The 13,215-nt window shown below is 55.0% G+C and overlaps 1 protein-coding gene across 1 annotated transcript in view; it reads right to left on the bottom strand.

The window, feature by feature from the left end:
• Positions 1–10,856, bottom strand: part of LOC129650861 (seizure protein 6 homolog) — a 36,491-nt gene extending 25,635 nt beyond the window's left edge. The window contains exon 1 of the mRNA XM_055579658.1: positions 10,700–10,856. Coding sequence (XP_055435633.1) covers positions 10,700–10,754 — 55 coding nt within the window. The 5' untranslated portion in view covers positions 10,755–10,856. The remainder of the gene's footprint in view (positions 1–10,699) is intronic.
• Between the last annotated feature and the right edge of the window lie 2,359 nt (positions 10,857–13,215).

The following is a 13,215-nucleotide window of genomic DNA, read 5'->3' as shown; positions in this document are numbered from 1 at the left end:
GCCCCAAGATTCTGTGGTCTTTGGTCAGAGGAAGAGACTTACTCTGTGTACCAAGGGTCCAAGTGACCTTGTGGCCTTTGCCCTGTGGCTGATTCTGTCAGCTATATCTGGGAGGAGATGGATTGAGGGAGTTGGCTGAGCCTAGACCCCCAGCTGCCCTGATCCTCAATGCTGAGGAGGGGTCTCTCTCCCCTGGAGGAGCCTGGTGAGGCCTTGTCAGAGCCGTCTCCAGCGTGGGAGGTAGCTTTGCCACTGACAAGCTGTGTGACCTTGGGCTTTTCTTGCTCTCTCTGGGCCTGCTTTGGCTTTCCATGTAGTACTTAGTTCCTGGTTTCTTCTAGGTTCTGTGGGTGGGTGGGTGAGTGGGTGGAGAGCCCCTCTACTCTCAGTGCCCAAGTGCAGAGTTGATGGAGCCTCATGGTGGGCAGTGGTAAAGGCAGAGGGGGTCTTGCAGGGCAGGTGACTATGCTCTGTTGACTTGCCCATTTCCTCAGGTTGTTACTGGGCCCCGGTCTTCTCATCTCCAGCACCAGAAGACCTTGTGTTGTGTGTGTGAGTGTGTGTGTGTGTGTGTATGTGTGCGTGTGGTAATCTCATCCAGGTATGCTCTCTCCCTTGACTTCCTGCCACTTTGAACCCCATTCTGCCCTTCCAGCTTCTATGGGGGAAACTCTGGGAGTCCTGCCTTACTTCTAAATGTCCTGTGGAAGAGTCCCTGGAGGCCTGGGATCTGCACTTAGAGGCTTGGAGGGGGCAGAGAAAGGGCAGCCTGGGACCTTCTCCTGGTGGCATGGGGCCTAAGCTTCCCCAGGGCATGGCCCCTGCCCCTGTGGGCCATCCCAGGCTCCCCTTGTTTCCATAGGACTCTGAGGTTCCCCAAGCTCAGCTTGTCCTCCCCACTTCCCCCAGCAAGCCTGAGTGGGGGTGGGGAGGGGTACAGAGCTGCTAAAAATAGCAGCAGCAGCTCAAGTCTCCTTGAGGGGTCAGTGGAGCCCAAGATCGGGGAGGAAGACAGTGGAATGGGCTCTGGGGAGAGGAGAGACCAGCAGAGCTGAGACCTGCAGTTCCTGCACCCAGGGCCACAGAGTCCCAGGGTACGGCGACAGGAGCGCACAGATATGCAGGGACATATGAACACAGACACCCAGGGTTAGATGGACCAGCCAGGGCAAGATGTGTACAGACACGGCTACCTGTAAATCTGGGGCTGCTTCTCCTCCAGACCCCCTGGGAACACCAGATGGACTCAGCTGTGCAGCCCCTAATCCCTCTGTCTCCTCTCTTGCTCCAACCTTGCTCTGACTTTTCCAAGGACCCTGCCAGGTGGAGTGTGTGTACGCCTTGAGTTGAGAAGGCTAAGTCCTCTCCCCATGTCCCTGCCAGTCTCCTCTGCTTGAGGCTGAGGGCAGTGAAGGACCCGGGAATGCCAGGGATAGCATCAGGAGTACAAGTGAAACAGACTAGGCTCAGGGCAGCACCCGACCTGAACAGCAGGCCTAGACTGGCAGGTAGGGTAGGGGGATGAGCGGGAGATGGCTGGACCCAAAAGATCAAGGCTAGAACTCTGTCAGAAGGTGGGAAGAATGGAGTGGGCAGTGAAGGAAGGCGGACGAGGGGAGGCTGGACAAGCAGATGCACTGGTGACCTCCATCAGACAAGCCTTGTTTGGTCCCACCTTTACACCTTTCCCTGGAGATGCCAGGGGCTCTTCTGTCCTCAAAAGAAAGTGAATCCCTCTCCCCCACTTCCTCTAACCAGCCAGAAAATAGGACCTCACAACAGGAGGGAGCCTGCCAGCTGCCTGAGCAGATGTTTTAAATCACTAGCACATCCCCTTGCTGGATATAAATGATATCTCAGAATGTCCATGAGAGCAGCAAGCCAGGGTGAAGGCCCTTAGAAGCACCCTACCCCCAATGGCTAGTCTCAGCTTCCTAGTCAGGCCTGGGCCAGCTTGTGCTCACTGCCCACCCCTAACTTACAGGCCAGCCCTAGACTCCTCCACTTTCTGATCTGCCCCTCCAGTGACTACCTGGAAATCAGCCCCTCCTGGTGCTGGACAGCTCCTTCTACGGGCATATGCTCCTCTTAAGCGGGGCTTCCAGTTTCTTCCCTGTCACCAACTCCTCTGATTTTCTTTGATCTGGATGCTGTTTTTTGAAAGAGGTGGGACAGGTGCCATGAATTCCTGAGGAAACTGAGACACAGGGGAGTGACATGATTTGCCCCAGGTCACCTAGGTAGTAAAGGCTTCCCTGGTGGCTCAGCCAGTAAAGAATCTGCCTGCTATGCAGGAGACCTGAGTTCAATCCCTGGATAGGGAAGATCCCCTGGAGAAGGGAATGGCTACCCCCCTCTAGTATGCTTGCCTGGGAAATCCAATGGACAGAGGAGCCTGGAGGGCTACAGTCAATGGGGTCACAAAAGAGCTGGACATGACTGAGTGACTGAGCACACACAGCAGCAGCACCTAGCTAGTAAGAGCCAGTATCAGGTTTAAACCCCGGGAGTCCTGGCCCTCTGACCAGCATCCTTCTAGTCATGTTCTTCCTTTGGGGCCACCCCCTCCCCGCTGAGGCACAACTTGGCTCTCCACACGGTGCAGTATCCCCCCTTACAGGCTCTGGGGCTCCCTAGGCACCTGCTGGCTGGTGGGACCCGGGCCAGACACTCAGCAGGTGGCCGCTTGGGGGACAAAGGAGCTGATGCTCAGCTGCTGGGCTGCAGGGAGGGAGGGAGAAGCTGTGGGTGGGGGGAGGGGAGGAGGGATAGGGGCTGGGAGTGGGAGGGGCTGGGTCTGCTTCTGTGCCTTTAATAAGGAGACAGAATGCAAAGCGGGGTAAAACAGCATGCAAATGAACATCTGTTGGGGGCTGCTGTGTGGTTCAGGCACTTTTCACAGGGGCCCTGCAGTTCTGCCCTTGCAGCCCATGACCAGCTGGAAGGAGAGTCCTGAGGGTAGAGAGAGGAGTCAGTGGGAGGGGAGGAGTGGGTAACTGGGGGAGATGCTGACGTTTTTGCCAGGGTGCAGGAGTCCAACTGGGCTCCTGGGGACTTCACTGCGGGAAGGGAGAGACCCCCACCTTGGATTATTCTGCAACACTTGTGGTTCAGTGGCAGGTTCGGTTCAATTCAGCTCAGTTGTGTCTGACTCTTTGCAACCCCATGGACTGCAGCACACCAGGCCTCCCTACCCATCACCAACTCCCAGAGTTAACTCAAACTTATGTCCATTGAGTCAGTGACGCCATTCAACCATCTCATCCTCTGTCATCCCCTTCTCCTCCCACCTTCCACTTTCAATCTTTCCCAGCATCAGGATCTTTTTAAATTGAGTCAGTTCTTCACATCAGGTGGCCAAAGTATTGGAGTTTCAGCATCAGTCCTTCCAGTGAATATTCAGGACTGATTTCCTTTAGGATGGACTGGATGGATCTCCTTGCAGTCCAAGGGACTCTCAAGAGTCTTCTCCAACACCACAGTTCAAAAGCATCAATTCTTTGGTGCTCAACTTTCTTTATAGTCCAACTCTCACATCCATACATGACTACTGGAAAAACCGTAGCCTTGACTAGACGGACCTTTGTTGGCAAAGTAATGTCTCTGCTTTTGAATATGCTGTCTAGGTTGGTCATAACTTTTTGGTGGTGGGAGGGACCCTGTATCTGCTCTGCCTTCTTGGGGGGTTAAAGGGACCCTCAGACCCAGCAGAGATGGGAAGAGTTGTGATGGAGGGCACCAAGCAGGCCTGGCCCAGAGATCCCAGAGTCTTGCTGGGGCCCTCAAAGACCAAAAAGATGAGCCCTCTCACTGCAGGTAAGAAACTGAGGCTCAGAAGAGTCCCTGGCTAGGAATCTCTTGTCCTTTTGAAGGTGAGTGGTTGGATGCTGTTTAGCAACTTATTTGTATCGCATTCAATTAAAATCAGAGAGTCTGGAGTGTAGCTGGTGAGGCAGTCACAGCTGAGCTTGTGGAGATTAAGGGCAGGGATTATGTTGTATTCCTGCCTATTAAAGCACCTGATAGGTGCTGAAAATAGAAGGGTGTTGCATGGAGAGGGGATGGATGGATGAAGGATGGATAGGCTAAGTTCCTGATGTGGGGTAGTGTTGAGAGAAGAGACAGAACCCTGAGGGCTGGATGATCAGGTAAAGAGGGAATGGTTGAACTGAAACAAATAGAAGGTTCCAGGTATAGCATTCCAGGTATGGGAAAATGGCTAAGGGAAAATGGAGAGGTTGGACTGAACAAGGCATGTACAGGGTCTAGGGTTCACTCTCTCTCTGTCTCTCCATTGCCCCTTTCCCACCCACTCATTCCTTCTCGTCTCCTGGCAGAGCCCCTTGTCACTGCTGGGCCCAGCCAGGACCCCACCCCACCTCCCACCCCCCATCCCTGGCTCCTTTCCACCAGCCTGCCTGCCAGCCAGGCTGCAGACTCTGCAGCATGAGACCCGGATTGTTGTTAGAGAAGTGGCAGGTTTGTTTACTCCAGAGCCCGCCGAGAAATCTCAACAATCAATGGCCAAGAAAACTGCCGGCGCTGCGGCATCGATCCTCGCCTCCAAGGGCTGGCAGCCCGGTGGCAGGTGGGCAGGTGGAGGGAAGCTGGGGCAGGCTTGGTGCCCAGTCCTGTCCAAGAGCTGAGATTCAAGGCAAGCTTGGGCCTTCCCCGCCAGGGGCTGAACCTCAGCAGCAGTGGGGGTACCGGGTAGGTGGGGCAGCCCAGCTTCAGGACAGGAGTGACTGGTATTCTCATTCACTAAGTCTCCTAAAAGATCAGAGAGTAAGAGTTATCCAAGGTCACTGGTCTCTGGGCCAAGACTTCAGGGTTCACTTGACCCCCAGTCCTGTGCTCTATCCTGACCTCCAAGTATCAGAAAGGGTGTTTTGTTCTTCTGCCCTCCAAGGACTGAGCCAGATAAAATATCCCTAATCTGCAGCAGTAAGGACTGAGGGTAGATGTCAGGAAAATAAGCCACTGTCATCACCAGAAACGTGCTAGAAGAAAGTCAGGGGCCATTTATATCTTGGGTCTGAACATGGCCTTGAACTTGGCTTATAAAATGCAGATAACAGCTTCTACCTCACAGAGATGATATGGGACTAAATGAGCTAATGTGTAATATATAAAGCACTTAGTACAGTGCCTGGCACATTAGTTGGTAACTAATAAATACTTGCTATTATTGTTGCTACTCCTATTAATAGGATAGTGATACTCTCCTGGGTTCTCATCTGTTTGTACTGAAGATTTGCCTTAGGGTGGGGGAGTAGGCACAGTGCTGGCTGCAGCCAGATTTTGCAAAATGGGGAGGCACTTTCAAGTCATTTTATTACTTACTGGCTTTAAGCCCAGGGTAAGTAACTTAATCTCTGAAACTCAGTTTTCCTATCTATAAAGTGGAGATAACTAGTCTCTGGTTTTATTAAATAGAAAAGGCTTAAAAATGAAAGACTTGGCTCCTGAGGGTGCTGAGACAGGCCTCATACCCTGAAAAAGATGTTTGTGAGATGGATGAATGAATGAACCCCTAAGGATGGATGTTTCCCAGGGACGGCTCTTTTAGGAGCTGTGGAAGCTTCATGGACATGAATTGTTGTGGTTCTGGAGGACTCCTTCACCTCCACCTTTTCATTTAAGGGCATGAAAGGCTCAGAGCAGCTCCCAAGGTTTCATATTGGTCCTGCCAAGCTCTGAGAGGGTGTCTGAAGATCAGATGGAAGAGGAAGTGATAAAGACAGATGACATGGGGTTGCCCCTCCCTTATCTCAGTTCTTAAGTTCATGCAGGGCACCCCTCCCAGGCAGCAGAAGTGGTGGGTACGTGCTATGTGAAGGAATCAAGAAGTCTAGGCTCTGGGCTTAACTCTGCCATTGCCTACCTGTCCAGGTCGGGAGTTTATTCAATGGGTATTTAATGTCTGCCAAGTGCCCCTGGGGACCGGAGCAGTGGTGGTACCAGGGCGGCTGGAGAGAGGCTTTAGCCTTCTTAGAATGGCCATCGGAACCCCACCCCCAAGCCACCTCAGGCTGATGGCGTGACAGCTTAATTTGTGGAAGGAAAAAACTAAGTCAAGGCTATAATTTACAGTTGGGATAATTGGCCAACCGTTAGGAAAGGGAAAAAATCCTAACATACAATCTATGTAAAAATAGTGTGCTTGCTACGCAAACTCAGCTTCAGTCCCAGCTGCCATGCACCCAACTCATCTTTCTGAACAGGCAGCTGACCCTAAACTTCTTCCAAAGAAGAATTCTAGAACTGTCCTGAAATGGAGGGTCTGAGCAGAACAGACTTGGTGCCTTCCTTCCTGTGTTCAGTCTTGCTCCTGGAAAGGGACATCAGGCGCTAGGAGCTCGTGACCCCACAAGGTGGGCAACTTGATGGGGGAAAGCCAGGGGATGGTGGGAGCCCAGAAGGATGCCCCGGCTCAGGCTGAGGATCTGAGAAACCGTAGAGTAGATGCCCCATAAATATATGCTGAAGAACTGAAGGGCCAACTAAGCTGGGACCTGAAGCATGAGGTAGAGTGAGCCAGGTTGGCCCAGGAGCGGAAAAGAATTTCAGGCAGAAGGGACAGCAAGAGCCCAGAAGCTGATGAGAACATGGCTAGTTCCGGGAACTGATCATCTTGGCTGGGTAAATTGGCTTCCTGCTGGATTAGTCTGAAAGGGGCCTTGGAGACCTCCGAGTGTCTGCTCCCCACCTCCCAGCTGCTGACTCTGGCTGGTAGCATTGTCTCCTCAACACCACTCCCCCAGCCACTTACATAGGGAGCCTGGCTCTTCCTCCCTGAGAGCAGGCCAGTAAGCTGAAGACCCAGAAATCTGCCCTAATGTGCTTTCAGGCTTGGCAACCACCAATGTGGTGCACCCTTAAATTGAACGTTCCAGAAGGTGGAGACCTACAGAGGACAGAGGCATGCCTGAGGCCAGACAGGTAGCCTGAGGGTCTTAACCACCTGAAGTGAGAGGTTCCTTCGCTAAGTAACCCCTGCCTATAGGCCCTTTTCCACACCCTCTTTCTTATTTGGGGGCTGGGGTACCCAGCTCTGACAGCTCTGCCCAGGTCTTGGCGCAGCATCCCTGAACTGAGCCTAGCCTGGCAAACGGGGCCTGGAGAAGTGGGGACAAGGAGGGGAAGGGAAGCTGGGCACCTGGGTAGGACCGGGGTGAAGGCAGGGCTTTAAAGAAGCAGGATTTTTAACGTGCCCCCCACCATTCAGACAGCCATTGGTGGGAGAGGTACAGAAGCTCTAATTAAGCCCACTTTCTAATTAAACCCAGTCCCTGTGTCTCCTCGATCCCCATTAGCGCCCCATGGTGTCCCCAAGGCATTTTAAGCTGCCACCCTGCTGAGGAAGCTGGGACCGCCGCCAGGGCCTGCCAAGCTTGATGAGCTTGGGCCTGTGAGGGGTAAAAAGCCAACCCAGACTTTCCCTCCAGTCCACGGCAGTCTCTGGGCCCTCCAGTCTCCTCAGAAGCCCAGGGGAGTCTCCTGGCTGCCATGTCAACCCCTGGGGCTCTGGGTACAGTCTAGACTGCCTCCCACTGAGCCTTGTCCCCGGCACTCTCACAATGTGCCAGGCTGGGCAACAGGGAAAATGGCTTGGCGCTAGCTTTGGCTTCAGCCCCCAGACTCAGGAATGTACCTTGAGACTCCAGCACCTACCACAGAGTCGGCAGGAAGCAGCAATTACCATTTCAGGTTAAGGCAGCCCTGGTTTGTTAACCCCTTCAGCACTAGGGCTCCTGGAGGCCAGATTTTCCTTCTCTTCTTGCCTTCCAGACCCTGTTCCCCAGTTCTTGGCACAATGAATGACCCCTACTTCCTGTCCCCTCCCTCACTCTTCCCACTGAACACTCCATCAGAGTTCAGAGAAGGGGAGCATCAGGTCCAAGGTCACACAGCCAGTGGAGGGAGCCTCTGCCTCTGGAGACACAAGTCTCACCCCAGTTTCTGCTGCTTCCACCTTCACCATCTCCCCAGGCCACGTTCACACATGCAGAGTTTAATTAACTTTATTGATATTCAGAAATTAGGAGAATGACTAAAGGTAATTGCTCATTAAAAATCATTAAACTGACACAGCAGGCTTGGGCACACGCTGCCCCTCCCAAACAGCATTCCTCCCCCCTCGTGGCAGGATCTCCAGCTACCAACTGCGGGAGGATTACCGGTGGCTCACGGTGCCCCCTCAAGCCTAATGCGGCCCCCCTCAAGCCTAATGCTGACTGTGCCCCTGCGGCTGCAGAGGGAGTAGGGAGCTGAGCTCATGGGGTTGAGCTTGGCCCAGCAACATCTTGCCGTGCACCCCCAGGTCTCCACCTCTCCCATCTCCCGCCACTTCTGGGCCACGTCTGGCTGCATCTGTGTCTCTCTGCCTAAACGTGAGCAAAGCTGTGAGGCCCCCCTCTCGAGGCCAGGAGGCTGAGGGATGCAGCACTCAGGCCGCAAACACTCACAGCCTGAGGCCCTTACTGCTTGGGGTCTCCTTCTCATAGCTGAAGCCCCCAGGAGTCCTGAGATGGCCCAGTGTATTGTCTCTCAGTGAGACCACTCGGTACCCCAAGGACTGGGACCTTGCAGTCCTGCTGGGAGGAAGAGGTGCACCAGGGCTGGCCCAGGTCCAGGCCTTCTCTCCTCATGCCTGGCATTGCTGGGCTGCTTCCTCTTCTCCTTTGGGGGGGTGGATATAAACAAAGATCTTTCCAAGCAGGCAGACCCCTATTCCACATATCACTTGGGGAGAAGTCTCTTGGGCACTGGAGAGGTCCAGATTGTCAGGGAGGGACACTGGCTGGAGACACACAGACTCTCGGCCACAGAGTGAACCAGTTCTTCTCCATGCTCACACCCATGACTCCAGCGAGGCCCCGCCGGGCTCCCGGCCACCCCAGCCATCCTCCTGGAGACCCACAGTTTCACTCTAGCCCTGCAGGGAACTCTCTGGCAGAGGCTGCATCGCACACTAGCGGCCTTCCACACTCCTCACACCCACTCACTGCTGAGCCCTCATGCAACATCCAGACCTTCTGAAGCACAGAGACACTTGGTCCTACTACTCCAAACACTCTGGGCCCTGATTACATTCACAGCAGCCCCACACACCCTCACGGGAGCCTTTAGACTACAGATTAGGAGGCACACACAGGCTCTGCACCCCAAGGGAGCTGTCCAGCGCAAGAATGTGGCCCAATCTCAAGATGCGTCCCAAACTCCCAGGGACGTTTTCCGATAGCTGGGCCAGGATGCAAGCGTCTCTCCCTTCTCCCTGCACCAGCTCGGCAGGGCATTCAGGACTTTTCCCCTCTCCCTCAACGGGAACACATAGTACTGAATTCCTGGAATCACAAAAGAACCCGGCACGGGCAGCCAGGGAGCAGAGCGAGCATACCTGGCTGTGTTCTACTAGAGCTAGAGACTCGGAGAGGGGCTTCCATGTCTCTAAGGATGCAGAGCAAAGAAAACTGCGGCCCGGGGGCCCAATCTGGCCCCATCTCCACTGTGCTGAGCTCCAACGACGCCAGGGAAGATGGAATGATGAGGTTAGAAACTCCCACCTTCTTCCTCCTCCGCATCATGCCCTACTAACCACACTCCTAAGGGATGGCGGGTCCCAATGCCAAGCAAGATTTCAGCGATCCCACCAGCTGACTGGCTGCAGTGGAAGAAAGAGGTGAGTGCCCGCAGTTTTGATGAGTGTTTGAGCCAGGGCAGGTTCCGTGGAGACAGACTCGGAAACCTTCCTTCCTCAAGGCACAGAACCCCTCATTGTCTCCCTAACATTCCCTCGCTGCCCACTTCATAGCCAAGCTTCCCTCGACCCAGGACTGATGAAGTTGGAGCCCTGACTCCAAGCGAGGGACGGAGGACCTCAGGGTGGGGTGCCAGTCCTCCCGCGAAGAGTCTGCGGCCATGGGGTGGGTGGGGACCGCAGCAGGACGGCAGGCCGGGAGGGAGGAAGAGCTCTGGGAGTGTGCAAGGGTGGAAGGTGCAAGGAAAGGGCTCCGGAGAGGACGGAGTTTTTATCCCAAGATTTCAGCTGTTGCAGTCCAGGGCAGAACAAGGAGCCAGATAGGGGTCCCCGGGCCCCTTGAGTTTCTCCCTGGAATGGTACTCTAAATCCCGACTTCTGCGTGGCAGCGCCAAGGCGGAGAGAGGTGGGCGAAGTCCCAATTCCGGGTCCCTCCGCCATCTGGCCCCGTCCCTCCGTTGTGAGAGGCCCCAGAACCGGCGGCAAAGTCGAACGAAGTTTGGCGGGCGACAAGGGAGGCGGGACTGCGGACCGCCAGCGGGACCGTCCCGACTCACAGCCCTGTGCCGTCCTCCCCCCGGCACGCGCGCCCCAACGCTCCTAGACACCCGGGGAGCGTGGAGAGGTAGCGCGCGGGTGAACGCGTGAGTGTGTGCGGGGAGGGGGTGGCGTGATGAATTGCAGCTGAGAAATCCCATTAGATCCGGAGAGATGATTAAAGGCGAGGTCTCGGCCGGGTGCGAATGGCGGGAGCAGCGGCAGCTTCCCGCCCCGCGGAGCCCGCGCCCCGCCCGGCTTGGCCGGCGCGGGGGGCAGAGCAACCGGCGGAGCGCGGTACCCGAGCTGGACAGCCAGATACGCGGAACTGAGCTCGGGGACAGTCCTCTCTTCCCACCCCCCAGGACCCTGCCCCTGCCGCCGGACTCCGGGGTCCCTTACCGTGAACCAGGAGCGCCAGCAGCGAGGGCAGGAGCAGCAGGGCTGCCGGGCGCATGGTGCCGGTGGCGGCCGCGCCCCAGATCGGGGCTGCGACGGGAGGGCTGGGAGCTCAGCTGGGCTCGGGCGCGGGGGACAGAGCCGGGTCCGACCGGGGAAGAGGGAGCGTGGCCGCCGCCGCCGCCGCCGCCGCCAGCGCCTGACAGAATCAGCACCACGGCCAGCGCCTGGCGTCGGCGCCGGGGATCGCCGCGCGGGGTTGGGGGCGGGGGCGCGGGAGGAGCGGCTTACCGTAAAGTCTCAAGCAAAGGCGCAGAAGACCCAGCGGCGGGAGGACAGCCTCCCTGCGCCGCCGCCAGCTCTGAGGAAGGACTTCCCTGCTAACGTGGGCACACGGCCCCCACCCTTCCCCGCTGCCCACGCCCAGCCAAGTCTGCCGTCCTCTCCCTCATTAGCAGCCTACCGAGGAGGTGGGGTTCTAACCTGATGTCTCCGTGAGAGAGCCACCCTGTTATCATCTCTCCCCACCCCATCCTGGTACCTGAGGGCGCCAAGGGTGACCTGGGAAGGCGTTCGCGTATGAGGTAGCTGGCGAGGCCCGCGTGCCCTTGTGGCAGCTCTGTCCTGAGCCCATAATGAAGATGGCTTTTGAGCGTACAAAGGACAATAAATTATTACTTTGCGCTCAATAAATGCCAGGGCTCCAGGCAGCTGCATCAGCAGCAAACTGTGCTCACAGAAAAGCTTAATTATCCTGATATTATAGTTAAAAGCCAGTAGTACTCGTGTCCTGGGAAGACATTCTACACTTGGCAGGAGCTAAACTGGCCAAACTGGGCAAGTGAAGGTAGTATCCTGGGTCTGCATGTGGCCCTGAATCTCCAGGACCCTGCCTTGGCCCCCCTACAGGACTAGAGAAGCCATAATGCTAGCCAGTGAGAGCAGACCCTTCACATCTATCCCTGCCCAAGTTCCTGGAACCGGTGGAGAAAATGAGACAGGCATGGTTGGGGGTGGGGGGCGGTGGAGTGTGAGGGCATTTCCCTAGGATTATTTTAGATAGAGACTTGAAGGAAGGCCAGGGGGGTAGCCAGGGAGGTGGTGCCATTCAAGGACATGGAAGAACAAGCTTTGAGGGCTCTGCTTAGACTGAAGAGCCCCAGTGAGTCACAGAACAGCAAAGAGGGCAATCAGATCCCTGAGGCAGATGTTTAGATCCAGAGGTTTTTCTGGCTCCAAGGATGAGCTCACTGGAAGAGCCTCAATGGACAAATGGGACATCACCCTGTGACTGATGTTATTCTCCTTGTAGAGGAAGAAGAGGGCTGAACTTCCTGCAGCTCCCAGGGAGAATAGCTTTCTGTTTAGGTCTTTGCACATGAACTTGGCTCCTCTCCAAAGCTTCCAGACCCCAGTCATTGTCCAATGCCCTTCCTTATCTCATCCTGGAAACAGGTAGCAAGACTTCTGCTTTGAGCTCATTCCTCAGAGTCTTTTGGTCCTTACTACTTTCACAATTTTTCAGCTCTACTTCTCAGATTCTCTCTAGATTCTCTTGCTGTGGGCTCTGAGGAGCTACCCTGGTGGCTGTAAAGAAGCCTAGACAACAGGCAGGTGGCATGTAGAATTATCTGGGGGTATCACTGGGAGAGGATTTCTGGACAATCGTTTCAAGAAGCTGAGAAAAAAGAGGGCAGTAGCAGATGGATGGCAGAAGGGAGGGGACTTGACAAAAGAATCAGAGGCAAGGAGAGGAAGCCAGGAAAGAAGATGCAGAGGGGAGGGAGGAAGAGAGCTGCCAACAGAGGATGGAGGTAGAAGGTTTTGTGGCTCAGCGGAGGAAATACTGGCAAATGGCAAGAGATTCCTCCTTGAAGTTATTTCTGAGCTCCTCCTTGATTCTTTGGCTCCTCCGAACTATGCAACTTGGGCAGAGGAGGGTGAATCATGACCCAGGGATGAACCTTATGTGCCAGGATGATTCATGCGAATTTGGAGGCTGGTGGAAGCTGGGCTCCTTGATAAGCTGGGCAATACTCACAAAAAGGAGGAGCTCAGGAACCTCACATTATGGTTTCTATTGCCTGAACTAACCGAGACATTGGTGGGGGTGGGGGGGTGGGGTCCAATAAAGACTACAAGTCCTAGAATTCATCACCCTGCCCTGAGCTCAGAGGATGGGTTTGTTCTGCATCGTGGGGAAAATATGCACCTAGGTTGTCTGTCCCCTTCCTCCTAAAGATGGTCAATGTGGCCTCTCTGCCATGGGCTCCTAGCTAGGTTGAGGCAGAGATTGCACCAAATTGGGAAGCAGCAGAGTTTCTGTCAACACCTATCTCATGCACTTCAAGGGGCTCATTCTGCCCAGATTTTAACATCACCCACAAATTAAGTACAATAAGATGCCCTAGGGAACACTGAGCTCTATGCTACAGATTTACAATGTGCTCAAATCGTATATGCATTTCAAAGTGGCAGCCTGGGGAGACTTGCAAGGCTCCCTTTACTGGTCTTGTTTC

This window comes from Bubalus kerabau, chromosome 4 (genome assembly GCF_029407905.1).
Source record: "Bubalus kerabau isolate K-KA32 ecotype Philippines breed swamp buffalo chromosome 4, PCC_UOA_SB_1v2, whole genome shotgun sequence".
NCBI lineage: Eukaryota > Metazoa > Chordata > Mammalia > Artiodactyla > Bovidae > Bubalus > Bubalus kerabau.
Note: the sequence above shows the minus strand (reverse complement) of the source record. Positions and strands in the feature narration are given on the sequence as shown.